We start from the raw sequence: 21,796 nt of genomic DNA, 5'->3' as shown, positions 1-21,796 counted from the left end.
AAAGTAAGATGGCATGATTTAATAATTTATTGTGCTCTTGCTCACGGAGACCATCACAGCACACGGCTGAGTCAAGACATGTAGAGCTTTGCTGTTTCAATCACCGGAAACAAGCAAGTCATTGATGCTGAAGTTTGAGTCACTTTTTGAGTGCAGCCATCTTTCCTTCGAGTAAAGCCAAGTTCTTCATAATAGTTTCCATGTTCTCTGCGAAATTCTTCTGCACCTGCAAGAGGAACAGCCTACGTCAGGCACAGCGTATACAGGCAAATTGGCCGTACATTACATCATTCACACCGGGATGCTATTGCTTTGTTTTCAACATAGAATGCTGATGTTTCATCGGATATGAGCTCCTACAAACTTTTTTTTAAGCAAAGCAGGGCAGTTCATCTCAGTCGTCCAGTGGCTATATTGCAACCTTTTGAACACCAGAGAGATTTGGCCTAATGTCTGACTTTGAAGTGGGCAAAGAACTCTGCTCAAGCCTCGAAACCAAATTCTTGTACATTTGCTAAACGCTGCAGGGCATACAATAAATATTTGTTAATTTAACTTCAACAAAGGAATTTTAAAGTTTGAAATAAACCTTTATTTCCTATTAACAGTATTCATGCTTGGCAGGGAGCACTTCTTGCAATGCGAAGCCTTGTTATCATTTTAGTGCACAAAAAAACTCGGCGAAATAGCAACCACCATTTCGGCTGCTGTTCTTCAGTTCATCGAAATTTCTTATAATACATACAACAGTACATAATTCCTTGAAACCCATGCACTATCAAGGCCATTGGCCAGTTGCAACGAAATGGACTGCTGCTTTCCCATCCAAACAATGCCCCTGCTTACGTATTTTAATGGAACCAAAGCGTCTGTTCAAATAGATATTTGAATTGGCTAGAGGCCTGTGTACTGTGCGATGTCGGTGCATGTTAAAAAAAAAACCCTGGTGGTCGAAATTTACAGAGCCCTCCACTACGGCGTCCCTCATAGCTTGAGTCGCTTTGGGACGTTAAACCCCAATAAACCAAACATTAATGAGGGTTTGCTGTATTTTGAGTGGTTTCTGTCGTACTTGGAAGACTTTGGGTACCCACCTCCGTCAGGTTCTTCTCGTTGCTCTTGAGTGCCAATGACAGGTGCTGTTGCACGAGGTCCAGCTGAGAGACTGCTTTGGAAAACTGCAGGGCTGCAAAGTGCCACACAGACATGTAACTTGCCAACAAGAACCGAAGGAACCATAGTTTTGCCAGTGCCCAGAGCATGAAACGTAACAACCGGCCCTAGATTCCCATTTCAGTTCCATCACAACCAGTACATGGTAGTGCGTTACAACAGCTCAAGTATACACACTGCATTTCATGTAACAGCCTACAGTGCAAGTTTTTCTGCTTCCAGTGCAACACGCAATTAGACGACAGTACATGTGGAAAAACTGCAGCTGCTAAGTGTAGGAAGATTAGAAGGCACCATAAGGGTGACGCAAGTTAGCGCCCTTGTGCTGAAACACTGCATTTCAAGATAGGTGGGATCTCTGCAGTGGTGACACAATTACGAGTGGCACGATAACTGGAAGCAAAACCATGCCACATTAACATTGCCAGCTTGCGACATGACTCGCTATCATTACACCACGCTCACTAGTGCCACTGTAAACACACAACAGTGTGTCTCAATTTCCACGGATATGTTCCCAAGCACCAACAAAACATAGTACCAAGCCAGCTACTGCTGATGTGGTTACACCTTCACCAATAGTACTAATGGCCGCCTATAAAAAGTCTCAAGAACCAAATCAGCAGCAGCTTTCCAACCATGGTGGGCAGTTGATTAACACAACCACACACTTCCCCTGTCGTTGCTGCTATTCACTGCCCAGCTAGGGAGCACTGCTTGCAATTGGAGAGCTCCAGTCCAATATACAGAATGTCACTCAACACGCTGCCACTCACCATGCTCGTGCACACCTTGGAGGCAAACCAGCCGCTCTACAACCTGGTTGAGCGAGTTTCCCATGGCATCGGCCTTCTTCAGCAGCTCGTACAGTTCATTGACCTGCAAATGCAGAATTATAGCAGAATTTCAGAATCTTGCACAATTGTCTCTTGTGTGAAACAATTACAAGGGCATGCTTCCTCCACAGGAAAACATTCTGAAACAGCTCGCACACAAGCAAGTGTTGCAGCACAAAAATAACGACTTCAACAAAACAGTTGATCACCATAACTGCTGTTGTGCTGATGCCATGCAATGATAACTGAAGCAGTTTTATAATTCGATGCACTTCAAGGGATTGAATGTGTGAAACTTGCAGGTAAAGCATGCAAAGCCTTTTTGTGCTAGCATTTGAAATGATGTAATCAATAAACAAAGCTGCAATGGCTTTTAGGCTTCTCTATAGTGCACAGCGCGAGGTGGGGGGCGCACAATGACGTCATCTACAGTGGCAGTCCGCTTCCAGACAAATGCCTGCTTTGGACAAAGAATACCAAAGCCACAGGGGGCACCGCCCATGGAGCGCTGTCTGGCGGCATCCCAAAATGCACAGCAGGGTGTGGGCAAAGGCAACGGAAATTTGAAATCTTGGCTGTCCATGACATTGTCACTGAGGTTCTCTGAACCCCTCTGATGCTGTGAGGAGAAGCCTGAGATTTAATAGTAGATCATGTCACCATTTTAAGCGCTAGCGCAAAATAACTTGGCATGCTTCACTTACAGGCTTCATGTAGATTTGAATATCGTGGAATTCTCAAAAATCGGTTCAACTTCTCTTTAATTCTGTTTGAGTAAACAATGAAAATTGGCAGTGCAGTAAAGACTGCAGACTATGCAGATGGTTGCCCATATTGTCGACAACTGACCGCAGGTTTCAACATACTGAAGCAGTCAAACCGGTGGTTCATAATATCGAGAGTAAATGCACAGTACACTGTTGGCAGCTCAGCAAGCCTACAATACAGCAGTAGTACATTAAATTCCTTTTGGTGCATTCCAAGTGCTCAGTTTCAAGAGAGACAGTTGCTACCTCCTCCTTTCCTTCAAAAACTACTCCTCATCCATGTCAATCTTGTCAAAATTGCATTCGACATGTCACAGAGCATGAGCCAAAGCATCTGTGCACCTCCGCTTTCTACAAGGAAAACTGCTTCCTTTTATTACACTGTGTGCAATAAACATCTCTCAAAATGGACAGTTCGCTCTACCGACTAATTCAGCCTAACACTTTCAGACAGTTCAGCAGAATAAGGCATAACTGACTTGCGTTTACATAATGCCCCAGAATTTACTAACAATCACTGCCTTGTCAAGAATGCTCTCAGTGCATCGAAGTCCATTGTGGACTAATTTATTAGTGGATGAAAGGATCAGTACACCCTATAACAGCCATTTATCATGGAAATGAAGGCAGGATTCCATGCTGAACTAGCAAAGCTACTATTTGCGTTCTAAGCGATTAACTGAACTATGTCCTCATTGGAAAATTTTATCTCCCAGTCTTTAAAACAGATTATGTCAGCAAATTTCTCTTAGTAAGGAGAAAAACATAGGAGGTACATGACGACACAGACATAAGATGTGTCTTTCTCTTGTGCTTTGTTCCGTCTGGGCTGTGTACCCATTACTAGTAAGTTACACCACCAACTAGACCAAACCGCTAATGCAGCAAATTTTTGCTGATGTGCACATGCACCCAGAGCTTGACCATATGCAGCATCAGAAAGTACTGGATCACAGCACCCATAAGAAATAATCACATCCAGCAGTCACAACGAACACAAAGATCCATTGTCTTCATTTCTTTTTCACGCCTGCCAACCCATTCATTTTCATTGCACCTAAGATAAACAGCCCTCTTGGATGTGTAAGGACGAGTGTGTATGCACTTCCAAGCACCATCAACGCACAGGCCTTTGGAAAAGTCATAGTGCTTGGTTTACTGTGAACGGATAGGGCATATTGAAAATCTTGCTGGCTTGAAATAACTCGCCACGAGGAAAAGTCAGAGTAGGGTAATGAACTTCGATTGGCACTTACTATACTGTAAGCACTGTTGTTGCAGTGTATTGTGAACCTGCTGTAGGAGCTGCTGCATCTACAACAGGTGCCACCCGCACACAGTCAAATTTCGTTTACAGCAAACAGGTTGAGGACTGTAAAACAGTTTGACATTGCTAAAAATTTGTAATATAAGATTTGATCAAAAACACCCTTAAAAGCAGCGCGATTCAGTTCATACAGCAACCACAATTCAGGAGACATTTCCTAGGCATCAGGAAAATCATTCCGTTACCGAATTTTTTACATTTTAGCGCCGTTCTGAAGGTGCTGGCATTGCAGTAAGAGCACCAATTGTCAGTCAGACTGCCTTTGTGTCCTTTCCCTTTCTCCAGTTTCTTCCTTACCTTGCCCGTTTTGTCGAGTTCCTCCAGAGCAGACTTCTTTTCCGCGCACTGTTGCATTTTCTGCAAAAGCAGCGACAGTCGGGCCTCCACCTGGTCCAGGTGTGATGACTCAAGCAGGTGCAGCCGTGAGGACAGCAGCTGGGCCACATCCTATGCAGGAGACACCACCAAGGGTCACAATTAACCTCCCAAGAGGCAATGTGGAAGCACTGACTGTTGCACAGCCAGTAAAATGACAGCAAGAACACTACTGAGTAAATAAGACCTATTGAGACAGATGATACACACTGCTTTTGCAAAATGTGAGGCAAAACTATACATGTGGTGATTAAGACAAATTTAAAGAAACCATTTGTTAATATAACTCTAGGATATCTCTGCTGCCCCAAATGTGGTGTCCACATCACATGCCATGCACAAGTTACGTCTATTTGTTTTAATTTTAAGCACTAACTAAACTGCAAGTTTGACATCCCACAAAATCAAGCTCCGCACCAAGTTTCTCCTTCTAGTGCCCAGTTTTGAATTTATGTGCACTCATTCTAGCTCTTGTTTCCATAACAATTGCCATTAAGTAACTAATTAACCTGGCATCGGAGCAGAAACTTCTGCTGCAATGAAAAATTCAGGGGGCACTTTTGACTGCCTAAAGTGCGTAAAGGCGAAAGCGTTTTCCGCACCACTTTCGCTGCTTCTGTGGCACTGGTGGCGTCACATATAATTGAGTACTAATTACTAAGTGATGACAAATCACTAAATAATGGTTAATTACTGATTAATGCCAGAATACTAATTAACTGCTAATTAATGACGCTTAAGCTTCGGTTTGGTTTATGGGGTTTAACGTCCCAAAGCGACTAAGGCTATCAGAGACGCCTTAGTGGAGGGCTCCGGAAATTTCAACCACCTGGGTTCTTTAAAACCAAGCTTAAGCTTTGCCTTTAGGAGTGGACTGCCAGGGAGTCCACGGAACACCACCACCTGTTCTGCACGGGAACGCAACGCTTTTTGAGGAAAGGAGCTTTTTGAGGAAAGGCGTCAAAATTCAGGAGGGCACTTTTTTGACCTAAAGTGTGGTTAAGATGTTAAGCTTCCCCTCTAAGAGTGGAACGCTGTCTTAAAATGCTGCCAGGGAGTCCATAGAACACCATCGCCCATTTGGTTCTACGCCTCACTCCTCCGTAAATTGGTTTTTGAGGAAAGGAAATGTATCTGTATCTGGACACCTAAACCTCACTGGAAGGGAAGGGAAGGGAGGAGGATGAGAGTGAGCGAAGACACCCTATTCACTAGGCGCCTTTGTTCATTCCAAACCATCCAGCTGTCATGGTGGAGTGGATAGCATGCTCCTCTCGCACACGGAAGACCCCAGCTAGACCCTAGCTCGACCAATTTCCTACTCAATTTTATTTATTTAATGGCCTGACTAGAAAAGTTAATTAGGCTAATTGTGTAATGAAGCAATTAACTAAGCTCAGTCCCACTTACTTGGAGCATCACTATACGATCCCTTCAATTGGTTGCATGGTTACTAGCTAAAGTACAATTGGCCCCATTTGAAATTCGCGCACTGTGACGTCACGACCGTTTCGACCAATTGAAAAGCGTGACATTTCTGTCGACAACTGCTGCTTACAACGGTGAGACATTAAAGGCTTTCGCCTTAAAAACTCATGCACTGCATTGATGCAAGCTGGCACTTGGAGAAGAATTGACAAAGATTCAGGCAATAACAGAAAAAAAAAAAGCATGCCGAGTGACACTGTCAATGACATAACCCTGCACGCAGCAGAACCTGCCCCCACAGACTGAAGGGATGCAAAACAAACAGCTCATTCAGAGCTCAGTGGGGATCCAATGTGCATCACTCACCGTGAGGCAGGTGCCACTCGTGTGACTTGTCAGCATTGACTGTAAAGAAAACGACAGGATGGAGACGCATGAGCCAAACACATTGGAATGCCAACGGTCTCACTAGAGCATGCAACCTCAACAGATGCCCGCAAGAATAAATGAATTCACAACTGCAGAATCGCACAATGGAACAGGTAGTCTTCAAGGTGCTTTGCGCCTCACGCCCAGCTCTAAGCTAGAAGTGGCAGTTGCCACAAAGAGGTTGGCAAGAGAGAAGGAAAGCAGTTACCAGCTTCTGGGGGTCACTTCCAACCAAGTTCTCAAGCTTCTTGATCCGTTCCTCCAAGCTTGCGACCTGCATAGCAAAAGAATGCCCCAGCACATCTACATTACTATTAAGATAACGCGCGAGCCCTTCAAACCTGCTGCACTTAATGCATGATGAGCAAACGCCAAAGGATGAGAGGTTTATGCATTAGCTGGATGGCATATGTTATCACAGTAGCCTCACGGAGGTATGTTCTATTTTTGTGTGCCTCTATAAAAGGCCCCATACTGTGTTTCGACAAATGGATACAGTAAATGGATTCAGTGGTTGTGGCTCTCTTAGCAAAATACAGTAAAGTCCTTAAAAAAATTTTCTGCAGTGCATTCCCTCGACAGAACCTCACAAAAGCAAATTTTCAACTAGAAAGAACTATTGGGCCTCTTCAACACCACTTCCAACATCTATCTTCAGGTGCTGCACCTCTGTAATAAACCCCATAACTTGGTAATAAAGAATGGAGGACAAAATACAAGTTTTATATGAGCTTCTTTTTTAAAAAAATGACCTTAACTATAAGGCAAACTCATTTGTTCTTAGTTTATGACATGTCCACAACAGTTAGAAGAGAAGGCTTGTTTGCCCAGTTCTTCCTTGAAGTAAACAACAAGTGCTTAACGCTGGAAATATCTTCACAGTCGCCAGTTTACATTTCTGTCTTTCTATTGGTGCACACCATCGTGAGAAAAAATCATGTGCATGCAAGTCAATCCATGCTATGCCGGAGCTACAGGAGTATCAGCACAAACACAAATACTAGAAGCATTTTAAAGTGAAGTGAAAGAATACAAAACAAATGGCACAGGCACAGATGCCATATGACCACTACCAACAGTTATTGCCAGTTCCAGCCTACAGGTTTTCAAGGTACAGTCTTTGTCAAAAACATACAGCCCAAGGGGTTTGCTTCTAAACTGTGTAGCGGGACTCTTAACCCTTTGAGGGTCGAATTATTTTGAAGAAAACTTTCCCAGGTGGTCAAATTACTTTATTGCGGATCTTGAATCTACAAAATGTATATAATCGAGAATAATTAGTAAAAAAAAATTAGGAACAGTACTTTGGTGACAGCATCACTCACAACTGGAAAATTTTCAATAGAATAGAATAGCAACGGTGATAAGCAAGCTAAGAGCAGCACCAATAAAGATAGAAATCAACTTTCGCCGCCTCTGCAAAACAGTGCCCACAAAGAGAAAACACGTTTCGCGCGACTCCGTTTCGATCCCGCGGCGGAATCGAAACCGCGTAGGCGCGTTGCCACAGAGGGCGAGAATACCTCGCGAGCAACGGTGATAAGCAAGCTAAGAGCATCGCCAATAAAGATAGAAATCAACTTCGGCAGCCCCTGCAAGATAGTGCTGACAAAAAGAAAACTCAAGTTTCCCGCGACTCCGTTGCGATCACGCGGCGAAACCAAAACTACAAAAGGAGTGTTGCCGCAGTCTGTGCCGCCGCGCTAAAGCTAGACATAAGTTCTGCTTATCTTCGTAAGAAGGCAGCACAAAATTCAAACACTTCTTGTAAGTCCTAAGAGGTGGCAGCACCCCCCAGTGAGCACGCATTGTTCTTTTGGCGCAAAATTTCAAACGGAAGATTGAAACCGTACCCGTACGGCAAAGACCTTGCGGGACAGAAAACCGCCGCCGTACATATACGGCAAAAACCTTCAAAGGGTTAAGCACGTCTGACAGTCCTAAGCTTGGGAAAGTTGAGGACTTAAGTTTCTCCCGCCTTTGGTGAGATTAGGGTCCCTGCTTAAGTGAGAGGAGCCGCGCTGCAGAGCTCAGAAGCAGACCCCTTAGGCTGCATGCTTTTAACAAAGACTGACATCTGAATGCAATCAGCCACAATCTAGCAAACAAGTTTAGCTCAGAAGGAATCAGGGGCACTTGATGGCACCTGTTGAATGTGAGTGGTCTGGTTGCCTGTCGCTACCCCACCTTGATGGTGGTCTGCACACTGTCCTGAGCAGGCTCGGCTGGCGGCTTCTCTTGGACATGAGGAGCGACCGGAGGTGGACCGGCCCGCAGCTGCTCCAGCTGGCCGACCAGGGTCCTGCATTCAAGTTAGGTCGAGACCTGCGTGAGTGCACTCAGCTACACAGGGCCCAAGAAGCCTGTGCTATGCTTGCCACAGGAATCGACAAAGCCCGCAATGTGGCCTTGGTAGCAAAGGTTCAACAGAATACTGTCAGGCGAGGGGAAAGCATAGTGATTAAGAAAACATCCACCAAAAAGCTTCTAAAAAAAGGCTGTGTGTGTTTGCGCTGTTGAACCATCATTATGAAGAAAGCAGTGCAGCAAATGAAGCCATAAATGCAAAGAGTCTCATAATTAATACCACGAACCAAATGAGAAAGGATATCGGGGATTTCATTTGAAATGTCCTTGGCAACAAGCCATCTTTCTACGCTGAGAAAGCATTTCAAGCTGGTTTGCAGCCTTACCATCTTTTTTTTTTTGGAAATAGTAGGTGGGAAAGAAGAAATAGGAATCAACGTGATCAAAGGGGAAAAAATTATGAAACTTCTCTGAGTGCCAGATGAGCATATTTCTGCCTCAAAAAATAAAGTAAAGGAAATGGCTGCTTCATGCTTGGCACCATGCTGCTCCTTTTAGCTTTTGTAGTGCTCATGTACGTGGTGAAGCTTTTGTGACAGAACACAAACAAGGCATGCATTAAGAAGAGACACTAACATAGGTGCCACTAACTTAAGAGTTAGTGTTGTGTGTCTATGTTTTCCTCTGTGTCCTGGTCTCGGTGGTCATGCTAAGAAAGCTTCACTGTTGCGTACTATCAAGGCCACATTATGGTTGAAGTAATGTGCACTGTCAGGTGCACACATAAGAAGCCACCTACTCCGTTATCATTGTGAACAAGGGACCCATAGGAAACACCGTGCTTTAAAGCATGGCTTTTTCCAGCGCTGGTGTGTGTGTCTTGTCTCCTTCTTGGTCTCTGTGTGTTTGCGCTGTTGAACCATCATTATGAATCTACACCAACTCGCCCAATCTGCAGTTCTTCTGCTTTCTTCATATTGCGATGTTACTTGCCCACTGACAACAATATATGAGAACTTGAAAATGCAATGAATCCATTGTGGCCGATGAAGAATTCACGTCACCAGGCTCGGCCGCAGACATTCACGAGGAGTGTTGCCACATGTACTTCACTTTTACGCAATTTTCTGACATACCAAACCTATGTTTTCGGTAAAAATTACATATCACCTGTGTCACATGCACTAGCCTATCAGTCTAGCTCAACTTCACCTGACTATGGTGCCAGTAACATAACGAATACATAGATTGCCAAAACAGGGTGGCAAGCCAGTTCTGTTTCCACAGCAAGGCCAGCAGGGGGTGCTTCCTTCTCATCAGCTGTGTACCTGTGAAGGGCTGCCTGGGGATCGCTGAGTGCCTGCAGGGTCGGTGCCCCCAGCACACGCTCCAAGTCCAGGTCCAGGAGCATTTTCTGCACAAGCTCTGCCTGCTGCAAAAGGTAGGCTGGCTCCGCCAGGCCGCCTTGGTCCCCTTCCTGCGCACTCTCCTGCATGGGCAAACTCCAAAGTCACTGTCACCTTCAACAGAAACATTCACACTGCAATCGACAATGCAGCCCTCATGCACACCACCCCCTTTTGAGGTAATGGCAAGCTTGGCACAGACACATTTTGCCACCCACTGAATTTAGCCATCTGAATTTTATGTTTTCCTCAGTTTCACAGTTGCCACACACCCGTCATATCTGCTTTCAATCCAACTAAAAGAAGAATCCTGCCACTGCCACTCAGCATAAAGCATATGTGTATGTTCACCTGACTTTGAACGTGAGATGGGAGAAACGAAAGACAGGCGAAGTTAACAAAGATAAAATGCCCAGTCGGATTTTGAATGAAGAATAACTTGTTTGTTAAAATGTTAAGCATGAACAGCCTGTGGTTCGCAAATTTTGGGCAGAATGGCTCAAAACTTCTATAGACACATATTTCTATTAATGCACACCCCATAAAAACAAACTCGTCTTCAAAATTTTACAGCCACCATGTACTACCAGCAGTCTGGAGATGTCACCACTCCAAATACTGTAGGTATGTATTTAAACAGGAATCACACTGTTCCAGCTTATCCTTTAGTATATCCAAACACAAGAAACCATTTTCATAAAGGTGGCCAACATGCCTGCTTTACTGGTAGCATTACATGCATCAAAGAAGACCAACAATATCTGAAAAAAACTCATAGACATTTAACTTCCCCTCAGGCAAGGAATGATAAAACAACAGAAATAGTAGTAGTACCAGTCTCATCACCAAATATGCTTCACCAATACTAAAAAGAAAGACAGTGCAACATGCCTTGAGCTCAGCAATACATATAATATGTGCACACTGCTGCATACTACAAACACAAATTGCACATATGTGCTGGTGCGGCACTAACTCAGCCTGGCAATGGCCATTTTTCTTACAGTCTTTGCTGCTTGCTGAAAGAAAGAATATTTTGACTGTCACTAACCTGCTACATTATTCAGACACTTTGATCTGACCTTCAGCTGCATCTTAAAGTAGCAAATCTTTTAAGGGTCAAAAGCAAAGAAGGTAGATGCCATCATATAGGAAAAAACATTTCGTAGAATTTATAGCTCAAATCAATGCCCATTTCACATCAAGCAATTAGCACAAAAAGGACTCACCCTGATGGACTGCACTTCATTGAGCAGCTCACGAACTTCAAACTGTAGCCTCTGGTACTTTTGCTGCAGGTTTTCTGGCTCCTTATCCCCAGCCTGTGATGGGCAAGATGCATTACAGCATTGTACAGATGACCCATAGCACAAAGTTCGAGCCACAGAAGCTGAACGCACAATTATGCTACACTGGTTTCACCAGACATTTAAAAGGCAGCCAGCATTACAGCCGTGGCAGCAGCTGGCTCACACTAACTGGATCATCGAACGTGCTCAAAAGAACACTTCATTGTGATATCCTTTTCTGCTACACTGATTTAAAGATAATAAAAAAAAACTCTAATACTTATCAACATTCAAAACAACAATGACAACAATGAAGTGAGGCGTTGACGTATGTGCAGGTTCTGTGCAATTGATAAAGCTATTGAAGTTGTAGCTGCTCCTGCACACCATTGTAGAACAGAAGGTGCGATGAAGCTTATCATGAGTTTCGATATGAATCTCTGCCCGAGCACAACTTAAGACTCTGATTCGCCAAACGTACAGGCACATTTTATATGTATCAACAATCAATTATGCACAGACATTTCACTTACCATCTCCCATTCACCAGAGGTGACATGGTAGCCCTTTTTCGGTTGCCTTGAGATTCCTTCCGTGAAATCTGCACAAGTTTAAAAGCGTTAAAGAATGCTTAAATTCACTTGTTAGCAACCATAATTGTTGACTTTCTCTTGTTGCCCACCCAGACTTCAACAAAACATTAATACTACATAGCAGTTAAGTAATACTCTTCTGAACATTTGGAACAATTTAAAACATACTCGGCTTTGCACACAATGTGATACCCGGACTGAGTGTTAAAGGCTTTGCATTTACTCAGGTCAGAGTAAGTATTCATTATATTCCAATCAGAATTTCATTAGTGCATGCATTACTGACAAAGGACAGGGTTAATTGGAGAGACATGGGAGAGGCCTTTGCCCTGCAGTGGGTGTAGTCAGGCTGATGATGATGATGATGATTTACATTACTGACTCAACCCTGTAATCAGTGCCATCCTATTACATCATGACAAAGAGGCATGTACTATGTATTGAAAATTGTTATAATTGTACCCCCCTTCACAAAGTGAAAACTTTTTGTCACATTGTACAACCCAGCTTTGAATTTTTCAAGTGACAGGAAGATTTGTACACGAACATAAAATGTTAATATTTGGATGTGAACTAGCTTGGAAAGGAAAACACACCACAATATTTTCCTTGATGAAGAATGGATGCCAGAAGTGAAACAGGTCCCTATTCCAATATAGGAGAGCAGACAACCTGAATGCTACATGCTTCACGCCATTTTCATTATCATTCACGATCACAATATGTCAGCTAATGAACAGTTGCGCTTAAGCATGCAGGAGTGCCTGAAGGCCCATCCGTAATTTCTGTACAGTTGATGAAGCAATGCCAAAGAGATACTTCATGTTTCTTCGAAACATTTTTAATGGAGAAAAAATATGAAAACGCAAGCCTTAACGAAAAAAAATATATACGTTAGTAGAACCTACAACAGCAATGTACAAGTTGCATGATACACACAGGCATCTAAAATTAAAGTATAAATCTCAAAAATACGCTTCGTTCAACCTCTACCATTGACAACACGACGTATCAACACCAATTTTTCTAACTGTTTCACAGCCTGAGAAGAAGCCTTAAGAAAAAGGGTGAGAGCACCTAGCAGCTAAAGATAATAATAATAATAACAATAATAATAATCATGTGGAAAGGCAGATACAAACGAAAAATTCGCAGTAAGACACGAACTCACCAACAGTCGAGGCATCCACCGAGCAGCCCTTGAACTTGTCATAAGCGTCTGTCACGGAAACCGCGAGCGTGTTAACACTCTCAGACTGATCCTGTAAAGTGAAAGGTAAAAAATAAAGGAGACGCTAGCGTTGAAATAAAAGTTACAATATCTCTCAAACGTTCGGCAGCACACAGGTTGCATGCAGCCAATGGAAGAAGCGCATTATGAAGAAATCGTTGCGCCTAAGAACAGCCACGACGTTCGATCGTCCATAGAAAAACTTACCCGCGAAGCAAAACGATTAAATACTTATTTTGTAACGGTCGAAAATAGACTGCAAACCTGACCGCAAAAAGAAGCGATTTGCATCGCCACGGTTCACTCACCACACCCACGTCTGAGACCACCTGGTCCGACTCTGGCAAATCTTCTGTCTCGTAAACATCGGGTTGCTCGTACGCCTGCATACAAAAGTGCAGTGATCAGCACGCTTAGTTTTTTAGAGACGCGTCATTATCCAGGAGAAGCATTTTACAGTGCACGTACATAATCAATCGCTCTAAGCAGCATCTGTCATAGGGCACATCGGCATTAACGAATACAACAAAAACAACGCAGGTCGGCTTGTTTACTTACAATTCCGGGGAGGTCGGCGTATTTAGGATTTGCCATTTCGGATGTGCCAATCCAGTCGTGAGATGGGCGTAACGAATGTTATGTCCCTCACTTAGAATTTACATGAAACCACACACACCAAAACGCATTGACTTTGGTTTGGCTTGGATTCATTTCTCCACGCTAATGAAAATGAAGAAAGTGAGGAAAGCGTTTATAACGTGGTTTACATCGACCGTTTGTTTTTAAATAAAACTATGTTTTACTAAATTATGAGTTTGGTTGAAAATTGCAGTCTGAGTAGAAATAATCACCACAAATAAAAATTCAACTGAAGTTGAAGCAAGGCGAAACTGTTGCGGCGGCTTAATCCTCTTTAGCGCGTCGTGTTGTCATGTCGTCGGCTCGGGCGCTCAGCTGGCTCGCCGCACATAGCAGCTGACGACACACCGGCGCCGGTGTGGAGTTGCTGTGTTGGCTGCAAGATGGGTGTTGTTGCAGAGAAGCGAGAGCAGCTTCAAAGGCCCTACGTCTGACACGAAAAACGTGCGGCCGTCCTCAGAACGGTCGATCTGATATTCTCCTTAGTACGCCGACGCGATCCGCGCCCAGTTGATCATGCATCAGGGCGTGTGCAGTACGTGCCGCTGAAAGCTTGTCATGAATAGTTTGGGCCTCGGCATCCTCTTTAATATGGGCTGCACGTGCACCAAAGAAAGCGTCTGCATCAATGGCAAACGATATGTGGTCAAGAGCAGGCTGGGAGAAGGGTATGTATTGTCACCCAGATCGGCCGGTTTCGCAAGTGTTTCCGGATAACGCTTTGACTCCGGCTCGCTTGCAGGGGCTTTAGCGTGGTCGACCTGGTGTACGATGCGAACATCCAGCGCATGTACGCGCTCAAGCGCATACCCTGCCACACGCGGGAGTCCGAGCGGGACGCTATGCGTGAGGCCGAGCTGTACAAGAGTTTCGACCACCCGAACCTGGTGCGCTGTGTGGACGCGGCCTTGGTTCCCTGCCACGATCTGTCCAAGCCGTTCTCCAGCGAGGTTCTCATCCTGCTGCCTTACTTTCGAGTAAGCCAGCCCCGCTGCCCGAGCAGCGCGGCATGCCATTTCCATGTTTACAAAACAAAATACACGTTGGAGCGCAGTGACCTCTGGTCTTCACTGCGGCTGCGATATTTACATACTTTACTTCCTAGGTTGTCTCTCGAATTTCTGTATTCAACAATTTTTTTCGCGTTCCTCAACAAGAAGCAGCAAGAGTCAGAATGAAAAGACCGTAAACATTACCTGCACAGCTGTTGCAGTTCGCTTTGGAGATGGATGCGCAGTACGTATTACCTACGTACTACTTAGTTTCTGTGATGTGTGTGCAGAGAGGGACACTCCAGGACGAGCTGACGATGCGTGCGCGGTCGCGAGACCACATGCCTGAGGCGCGGCTGCTGGAGATCTTCACGGGCATGTGCCAAGGCGTGCAGGCCATCCACAGTGCCACACCCGTCGCCCTGGCACACAGGTGTGTGGCTTTACCGTCTACATGTCCCTAAGGGCGCGGTATATCTGTCGACTGTTTAAAAGCATAGCTTACTGATTTCATATATCCTTCTTGCATCTAGCAATTCAAAAAGGACCGATAACTCAAATTTAGTGTAAGCAAGTATATAAACTCACTAAGTTTAGACATTTGCTTCTTTTGCAGTTGAACTATTATATACAAACTAGTTTAGTTTAGTCTCTCCAGTGTGCCCTTCGCTGAAAAGCAATGCTCCCGTCACATTTCCAGTGGAGTGCTGTCGCTAAATGGCACCACAGTGTTTTTCATTTCTTAGATGAAGCAGTAACCGCAGCCCACTAAAACTACCTTCAGCGAGGCATGCGTCTTTGTGCCATAACAGCTTTGGATGTGGAAACTCAAATGGGCGCTACTCTATACTAAATGTGTATAATAATTGCCTGGTGGGTGAGATTTATGTTAGTTTTCAGTGCATCACTTTTTTACAGCTTGCAATCGCCATTCCGTTCACTGATCATCATGACCAGCATTTGGATGCATAAAAATTTGCGCGTCCACTGATCAAAAAAATTTTCATGACAATCTTCTACTGCATTTGTGACACAACTGTTGTAAAATTGAGCACCTTTGATCAGTAATTTTCCATTGCTCCAAAAAAAGTGGGTGCTTAAAATTCGGTTGTTGGTCCTTTTAATGGCTCCTGGGGCCAAGTGTGGAACTTGCATGTAGCTGATGTCCTCTTGGGTGCCCACTAGCTACAGTGAATGGCTGCTATTGCTCCAGGGACCTGAAGCCTGCCAACGTACTACTTGCGGACGATGATGTACCTGTCTGGATGGACTTTGGCAGCATGGGTAGAGCACGGCTCGACATTGGCCGCACCAGTGAGGCCATGGCACTGCAGGTGGGACTTCTCTCTGAGCCACTAATGCACAGTTTCTCCATTTTATATCACTGGAGCAATGCTATCTTTCCAAGCTCTCTCATAACTTTTCCTCTGAAGACTGGATATCCTTCCAAGCCATTCAACTGCAACTAGGTTGTTTCATAAAGGAATGTTTCTGTGAAGTAAAGTTTGGTTTGGTTTATGGGGTTTAACGTCCCAAAGCGACTAAGGCTATGAGAGACGCCGTAGTGGAGGGCTCCGGAAATTTTGACCACCTGGGTTTCTTTAACGTGCACTGACATCGCACAGTACACGGGCCTCTAGAATTTCTCCCCCAAAGAAATTCAACCGCCGCAGCCGAGATCGAACCCGCGTCTTTTGGGTCAGCAGCCGAGCACGTGAAGTAAAGTGATCGTATGTCTCCAGCTGTTGAAGTTTTCACATGTGCGTAAGGTGTTCCCTCCTACTTTTCACTTAGCTGACTTCGCTCTGTTCCAGATTACTATTTCTGTGTGATGTTCTGGTTGACATTATTATTGCGGGAAGTAGATCTGCATGCTCCGAGCATTCTTAGAAACTTTAAATTATTGTCCTGCGCAGCCGATTTTCCTATTAAATTGAATTAAATGTTCCTGCTCCTACCTTGTTTTTTTAACTCACCTCTGAGAAGATAGAGAGTCAGCCAACGCGTGGAGTGCCTTTCAGCCAGCCGCGTGGTGTCTTGCCGCTCTGCGTTCTGTGGTGTGATACATAGCAATCGGCGAAAGCAAAGGGTCCACGTCTATTTTTATTTCCATGAGCCTAATTTGTGGCTATGTAGTCTGCGACTGAAACCATTTGTTTGCAGAAACCTAAAAAACAAAATAAAGGCGAAAGTGAACCCACCACGCAACTGGCTAAAAGGAACTCCATGCTTTGGCTGACACCTCCTTTTTTCGGAGGTGAGTTAAAAAAAAATGCCGGGAGCCGGGACGTTTAATTCAATTTAATAGGGAAATCGGCCACACAGGATATTCAAAGTTTCTAAGAATGCTTGGAGAGTGTAGATCGAGTTCCCCGCAGTAAAAAGACGATTTCAGATTCCTATTTAATGCACCTTTAAAATAGGAATCCTGGCTATCCAAGTGTATTACCATATGCCACACACATGCCCTTGTGTATTTTTCTGTCGTGTTGACCATTACCATGGTAGTGTTTTTAGCGCACATGGCACATTATGTGACCCTGGTCACGTGATTACCTCTGCAAGCACTGATAAGCCACAAATATGCTGCAGACAAGTAGCTTAATTACTATTGCAGCCATTGTAAGCACAGCATGTCTGTTACTTTGTCCAAAACTTGGAGTGGAGGGTAGATGTGAAAAGGGAAACAGTCTGTGGCTATAGTAATGGTTTTAAGACATCCGCTAAACCTTGCATTGACATCTTTATGATGCTCCTAGTGCTGAATAAAGGGATTGTTCTAAAACATTGTTACTGAATTTGTGTCCAAAAATGCAGTAAAAGTGCTGGTCAGTGGTAAATATGTCTCCCAGCAAGTGTGGTTGATGTGGATGTGGGCTGCAGCCTTATGTTTTGTTCCGGGTTTTTGCCCAGGACCTGGCCACGGAAAAATGCAGTATGTCCTACCGAGCCCCAGAATTATTCAACGTAGAGAGCCGCACATCCATAGACGAGCGTGTTGACATATGGGTACGTGCCTTCTACAGTGTACTGGGTGACACAAAGCAACCCAACATCAGTTCGCCAAAACTGAGCAGATGCCCATTTGTTCCAAACACGGGACGCACTTTTTTAAACAGAAAACAATGGAAGTTTTGGTTATGGCCTCTAATGTAACACCAAAACAAAAGCAATAGTATGCGTCCCACTAAAGCTGGCTATGACTATCTCTAGTTGTGATATCTTAACCAGCTCTAGTTGTCATACTTTCACTTTTCTAGCCCTGCGTACATTCTTTTTTACGGTTGTGCTCTGTTAGGGCTAATCTACTAGCCATCACCAGTGTAAGGCAGTAAAGTGGTTTTAACAGATTTTCATTTGAGGTTGGCTGCAAGCTGTACTGTTGTTTGTAGGCAGCCAATCTTCTGCCTCTGTTAAGTGCAAAGGTTTTAAAGGGCTCCTTGCCATATCACCAGATATGGCAAGGAGGATATATCAATACAAATAGCTGAGTAGCAGGAAAATGTCTAGGAGTGGTGGCATTAGGGCATGCACAAAAAGTATGGCCCCAACCAGAGTTGGCGAGAGGTCGTCCTGCGTCATTGCACACATATAGTCATTCACTGGTTCAGGTGTGAACAGACTTTGTGAATTCTGTAGCAGTCATTATTTCAGTTAATTTTTTTTTTTTTCAAATGAGATTAGTGAGTGCAATTTCTCTGTATGTAATTCATTTGTGGCTTCCCTGCCGCATGCAGGAATTGAAGGTATATTGAGATGTCCAGCGCAGTGACAACTGAGAAGTTTATGAACAACTGTACTGCTTTTGCAAAGCAACAGCAAAACTTAAGTGTGTAAATTGCAGTTGACCATTACTCAAGGAAGGGATGTTAAAGAAGAGGGGCACAGCACTGTCCTCCTTTCACTGCCAACCCATTCTTGAGCTTCAGTTCTTTGCAGTGTTTAACCAATTATAGCCTGTAATAATTGAAGCCTTAGTTTGTATCACTTTGTTCAAGCCGGCCATAGTGATGTGGGTGAGGAGCTGCTGCTAAGGAACAATGGTACAGTGGCGGAAATATTTCGCCTGTCAGCATAACAGAAGGCGCTTGAATACACACCTCAATCCAGATGTGCTGATTAATTGAGCACTCTAGTTTATACCATATTCAGGGGTTGCATTTTTTACTTATATTGGTACATTGTTCCCAGTTCAAGCTGCTTATTCTTGCACTGCAAGCATGGTTTCATGCTTAATTAGTTTGTGTGGCCATGCATGTCGCATGTCGCATGCATGTCGCAGTAACGACATGTTTGGTGTCCTTGCAGTCCCTGGGCTGCTGCCTGTATGCCATGTGTTTCTTCCGGTCTCCATTCGATTCGGCTCATGAACGGGGCGACAGTGTGGCCCTGGCTGTGCTCAGTGGACACGTTGACATTCCTTCAGACAGCCCGTAAGTCAAGCTGCCTGCTGCCTCATACTCCTAATCAGTTTTGCTGGTAGCCGCGAACACTAATGAAATTTCTGTCGTGCTTGAAATGAAGTGTCTGAAATGCGAAGGAGCATGAGGTGGTCGCTCTGCGAATTCAGTTGATGGCTGTTGCTCAACATTGTTTAGGATTGAGTGCTCAAACAGTGCCCTTACTCCAAAAAATCTATGTCACCTTTTCTTTAGTGGTCGTGAAAATATTTTGGTCAAACTTATACCACAGCATGGTTCAACATTAAACTTGCTATTTGAAAATTTTACCTGTCGTCAGTGTAGCAGTGCATAGTAATTGCCATAATTGGCTCCTGGGTTGCTAACAAAAACTGGTTTTACTGATGTTGCATAACCCACATACACCATAACTACATGGATATGCCAGGAACCCCTCTTTTTTTTTTCATTTGCCTTGGGATCCCATATATACTCTGCAGCAGGTGTAAGTGAATGTGATGTGTTTACACTCAGCCCCTGTACATCAGAACATGTGCTTTCTTTAGGCTCAGATTTTCAGTGAATGTTACCCAGCCATCTGACTAATTTCATCCTGCATGCTTAATGTGAGCTTTGCTGTTTTGCATCGGAAAAGCGGGCTACGAACATAGTCGCTCCAATAGCAGGATGTGGTTAATTCTGGTTGCTCCTAGACTACTCAGTTCATGTTGTCCCATCATTTACTGTGAGCCACAAAGATGCGCTTGTTTCGAGATCAGTGTCATGTGCTTTGATGACAAGTGTGAGGGTGAGTTCAAGACAAGAGAGATTGAGTTGCTGCTCATCTTGACAAAGATTGCACCTTCGCACTTGAAACAAAATGGAGAGGTAGCTGTTCAGATTAACTAGTATTAAAGAGGACCCATATTCAACGTCTTGATTTCTGTGTAATATTTTTGCATGCTTTCAATGCACATTTCAGGTACTCAGGAGGGCTTCACGGACTTATCCGTACAATGCTGGAGGTGGACTGCCTGCAGAGGCCCTTCATTGAGAGCGTCTTGGAGCAGGTCACAGCTCTCGCTGCCTCTGCAAACCACAAAGTGTGATCTTCGGGTCGTACGCCACTATCAAGATGCTTTTCGCATTAAGGGCACCCACCTGCCACCCTTCCTACAAGCTGGGTGGCAAAATTACTGACTGCATCATCGCCCCGGACCACCGAGCTGGGCATTTGGAAGACGCAATGAATGGTGCAGTGAATGTCGTCAGGTGGTGCATGGAATAAAGAGGTGATGAGCGAGAGGGACGATGGTGCACCACACAAGCAGCAGAGGAAGCGCACTCAGAGTGCTTTTGGTGTTTTTGGCAGCAGCAACTTTTCCCCTGTGTTGAGATGCGAGTTTGCCTGCATCTAGTTCTGTGTTGTTTTTTTGTTTTGTATGGCGGTATCACGGTTGTGTTGCATTTTGTTACTTTGCTGAGCATTGCTGCCCAGTTCTCTACTGCAATGCTATGCCTGCCGGTATGCAGAGTTCCCTTTAGAGCCATGCAAATAAAGGGAGCCTTGTTGTTTTGCACTCCTTGTGTCTGCAGCCTCCTTCAAGGGCCGCTCGGGAAAAAATGTAAATGCGTCATTTGCAAATATGTCTTTGCACTCAAGTAGCAAAACTTTGCTTTCCATATGGATGTAGCCTTCTGCACACACACACACACAAAATGACCAGCGTGGTTTTTATATAAGAAAAAAATTCTTTGTCAGGATTAAATTTTTCCTGACAGAAAAAAAAGCACTTTGTACCAGTTTCTTTGCACATGACTGTGCACTTGACTCTACACTTCAGGAAAGTGTATGCTTGTGTTTATTATAGCTGTGCAGACATCAGATTTTTAGTTTCTAAGCGAATACGAATAATAAATATTGGTTTTGAATTGAATCCAATAGCCTCGATTGTTAAAGGAACCATGAATCACTGTAAAGTTGCCATACGTCTTTACCACGTCCTTCTTGGTGAGGTGATGCCAGTGATCAATTATTGGAAGGGTAAGGGTCAGGGCAATCCTGGCGAAATGCAACAAGGCAGCTCGCAAAACGGACACGCATCAACTTGAGCTGCAACATGAGAAGGATTTTCCCTTTCACGTTCTCTCGCGCACCTCAATGTAAAGCGCCGGCTGAGTAATGCCGCTCCGAACACAACGTTCACGACTTCATACGGGCCTCGCGTGACGGTTGAGCCCATGGTTGTTCCGGATTGCAAGGCATCGTGGTGAGCACAAACATTGCCGCGAACAGAACTCGAAGGCGCAAAACGAGACTGCGCCAAACACGCTGTTGGGCTTGCATGGTTTCGTTTCCTTTGCGCACGGCCGTGCTGTGAGCGATGTAGTTGCGCGAGCTGGCTTCTAGGCTCATGTTTCTTTCATAAAATTTATTCTTGCCCACTACAGTGTTGTCAGATATACGGAGCCTCTAAATTCTAGTAAACGATAACTGTGAGTAATAACAGTGATGACTAGGAAACATCCATAGCACACGCAGCACACAGCGCTGTGTCCGTTCCGCTATTCTCCGCAACCCCCGCTCCATTGCGCGCCGCGCCT

The 21,796-nt window shown here is 44.4% G+C and overlaps 2 protein-coding genes across 2 annotated transcripts; one reads left to right on the top strand and one right to left on the bottom strand.

The window, feature by feature from the left end:
* Positions 1-4: 4 nt before the first annotated feature.
* On the bottom strand, positions 5-13,867 carry DCTN2-p50 (dynactin subunit 2). Its single transcript, XM_089545186.1, has 13 exons — positions 13,720-13,867; positions 13,470-13,544; positions 13,102-13,192; positions 11,871-11,938; positions 11,278-11,370; positions 9,971-10,131; positions 8,523-8,637; positions 6,544-6,609; positions 6,273-6,311; positions 4,401-4,550; positions 1,950-2,052; positions 1,095-1,186; positions 5-226 (listed from the first exon to the last, which is right to left on the bottom strand). The coding sequence occupies exons 1-13, from the start codon at positions 13,753-13,755 to the stop codon at positions 140-142; spliced, it is 1,176 nt and encodes a 391-aa protein (XP_089401312.1). The 5' UTR covers positions 13,756-13,867; the 3' UTR covers positions 5-139.
* Positions 13,868-14,061: 194 nt separating this feature from the next.
* LOC149342717 (serine/threonine-protein kinase 16) lies at positions 14,062-20,772 on the top strand. Its single transcript, XM_089545188.1, has 7 exons — positions 14,062-14,468; positions 14,543-14,777; positions 15,083-15,225; positions 16,006-16,126; positions 17,706-17,801; positions 19,101-19,225; positions 20,175-20,772. The coding sequence occupies exons 1-7, from the start codon at positions 14,359-14,361 to the stop codon at positions 20,299-20,301; spliced, it is 957 nt and encodes a 318-aa protein (XP_089401314.1). The 5' UTR covers positions 14,062-14,358; the 3' UTR covers positions 20,302-20,772.
* The last annotated feature ends 1,024 nt before the right edge of the window (positions 20,773-21,796 follow it).

The sequence above is a fragment of the Amblyomma mixtum genome, chromosome 5 (assembly GCF_055824585.1).
Source record: "Amblyomma mixtum isolate Tamu chromosome 5, ASM5582458v1, whole genome shotgun sequence".
Taxonomy (NCBI): Eukaryota; Metazoa; Arthropoda; class Arachnida; order Ixodida; family Ixodidae; genus Amblyomma; species Amblyomma mixtum.
This window is presented reverse-complemented; position numbering and strand designations above follow the sequence as displayed.

What these genes read in the sequence shown, in the direction of transcription:
- DCTN2-p50 (XM_089545186.1), bottom strand. Translation starts at nt 13,755, where the DNA reads ATGGCAAATCCTAAATACGCCGACCTCCCCGGAATT. An exon ending in TGGTCTCAGACGTGGGTGTG is followed by an intron (nt 13,193 to 13,469) that starts GTGAGTGAACCG and finishes TTCACTTTACAG; the next exon opens with GATCAGTCTGAGAGTGTTAA. An exon ending in AACTCGACAAAACGGGCAAG is followed by an intron (nt 2,053 to 4,400) that starts GTAAGGAAGAAA and finishes CTGCATTTGCAG; the next exon opens with GTCAATGAACTGTACGAGCT.
- LOC149342717 (XM_089545188.1), top strand. Translation starts at nt 14,359, where the DNA reads ATGAATAGTTTGGGCCTCGGCATCCTCTTTAATATGGGCTGCACGTGC. An exon ending in TCCTGCTGCCTTACTTTCGA is followed by an intron (nt 14,778 to 15,082) that starts GTAAGCCAGCCC and finishes ATGTGTGTGCAG; the next exon opens with AGAGGGACACTCCAGGACGA. An exon ending in ACGAGCGTGTTGACATATGG is followed by an intron (nt 17,802 to 19,100) that starts GTACGTGCCTTC and finishes GTGTCCTTGCAG; the next exon opens with TCCCTGGGCTGCTGCCTGTA.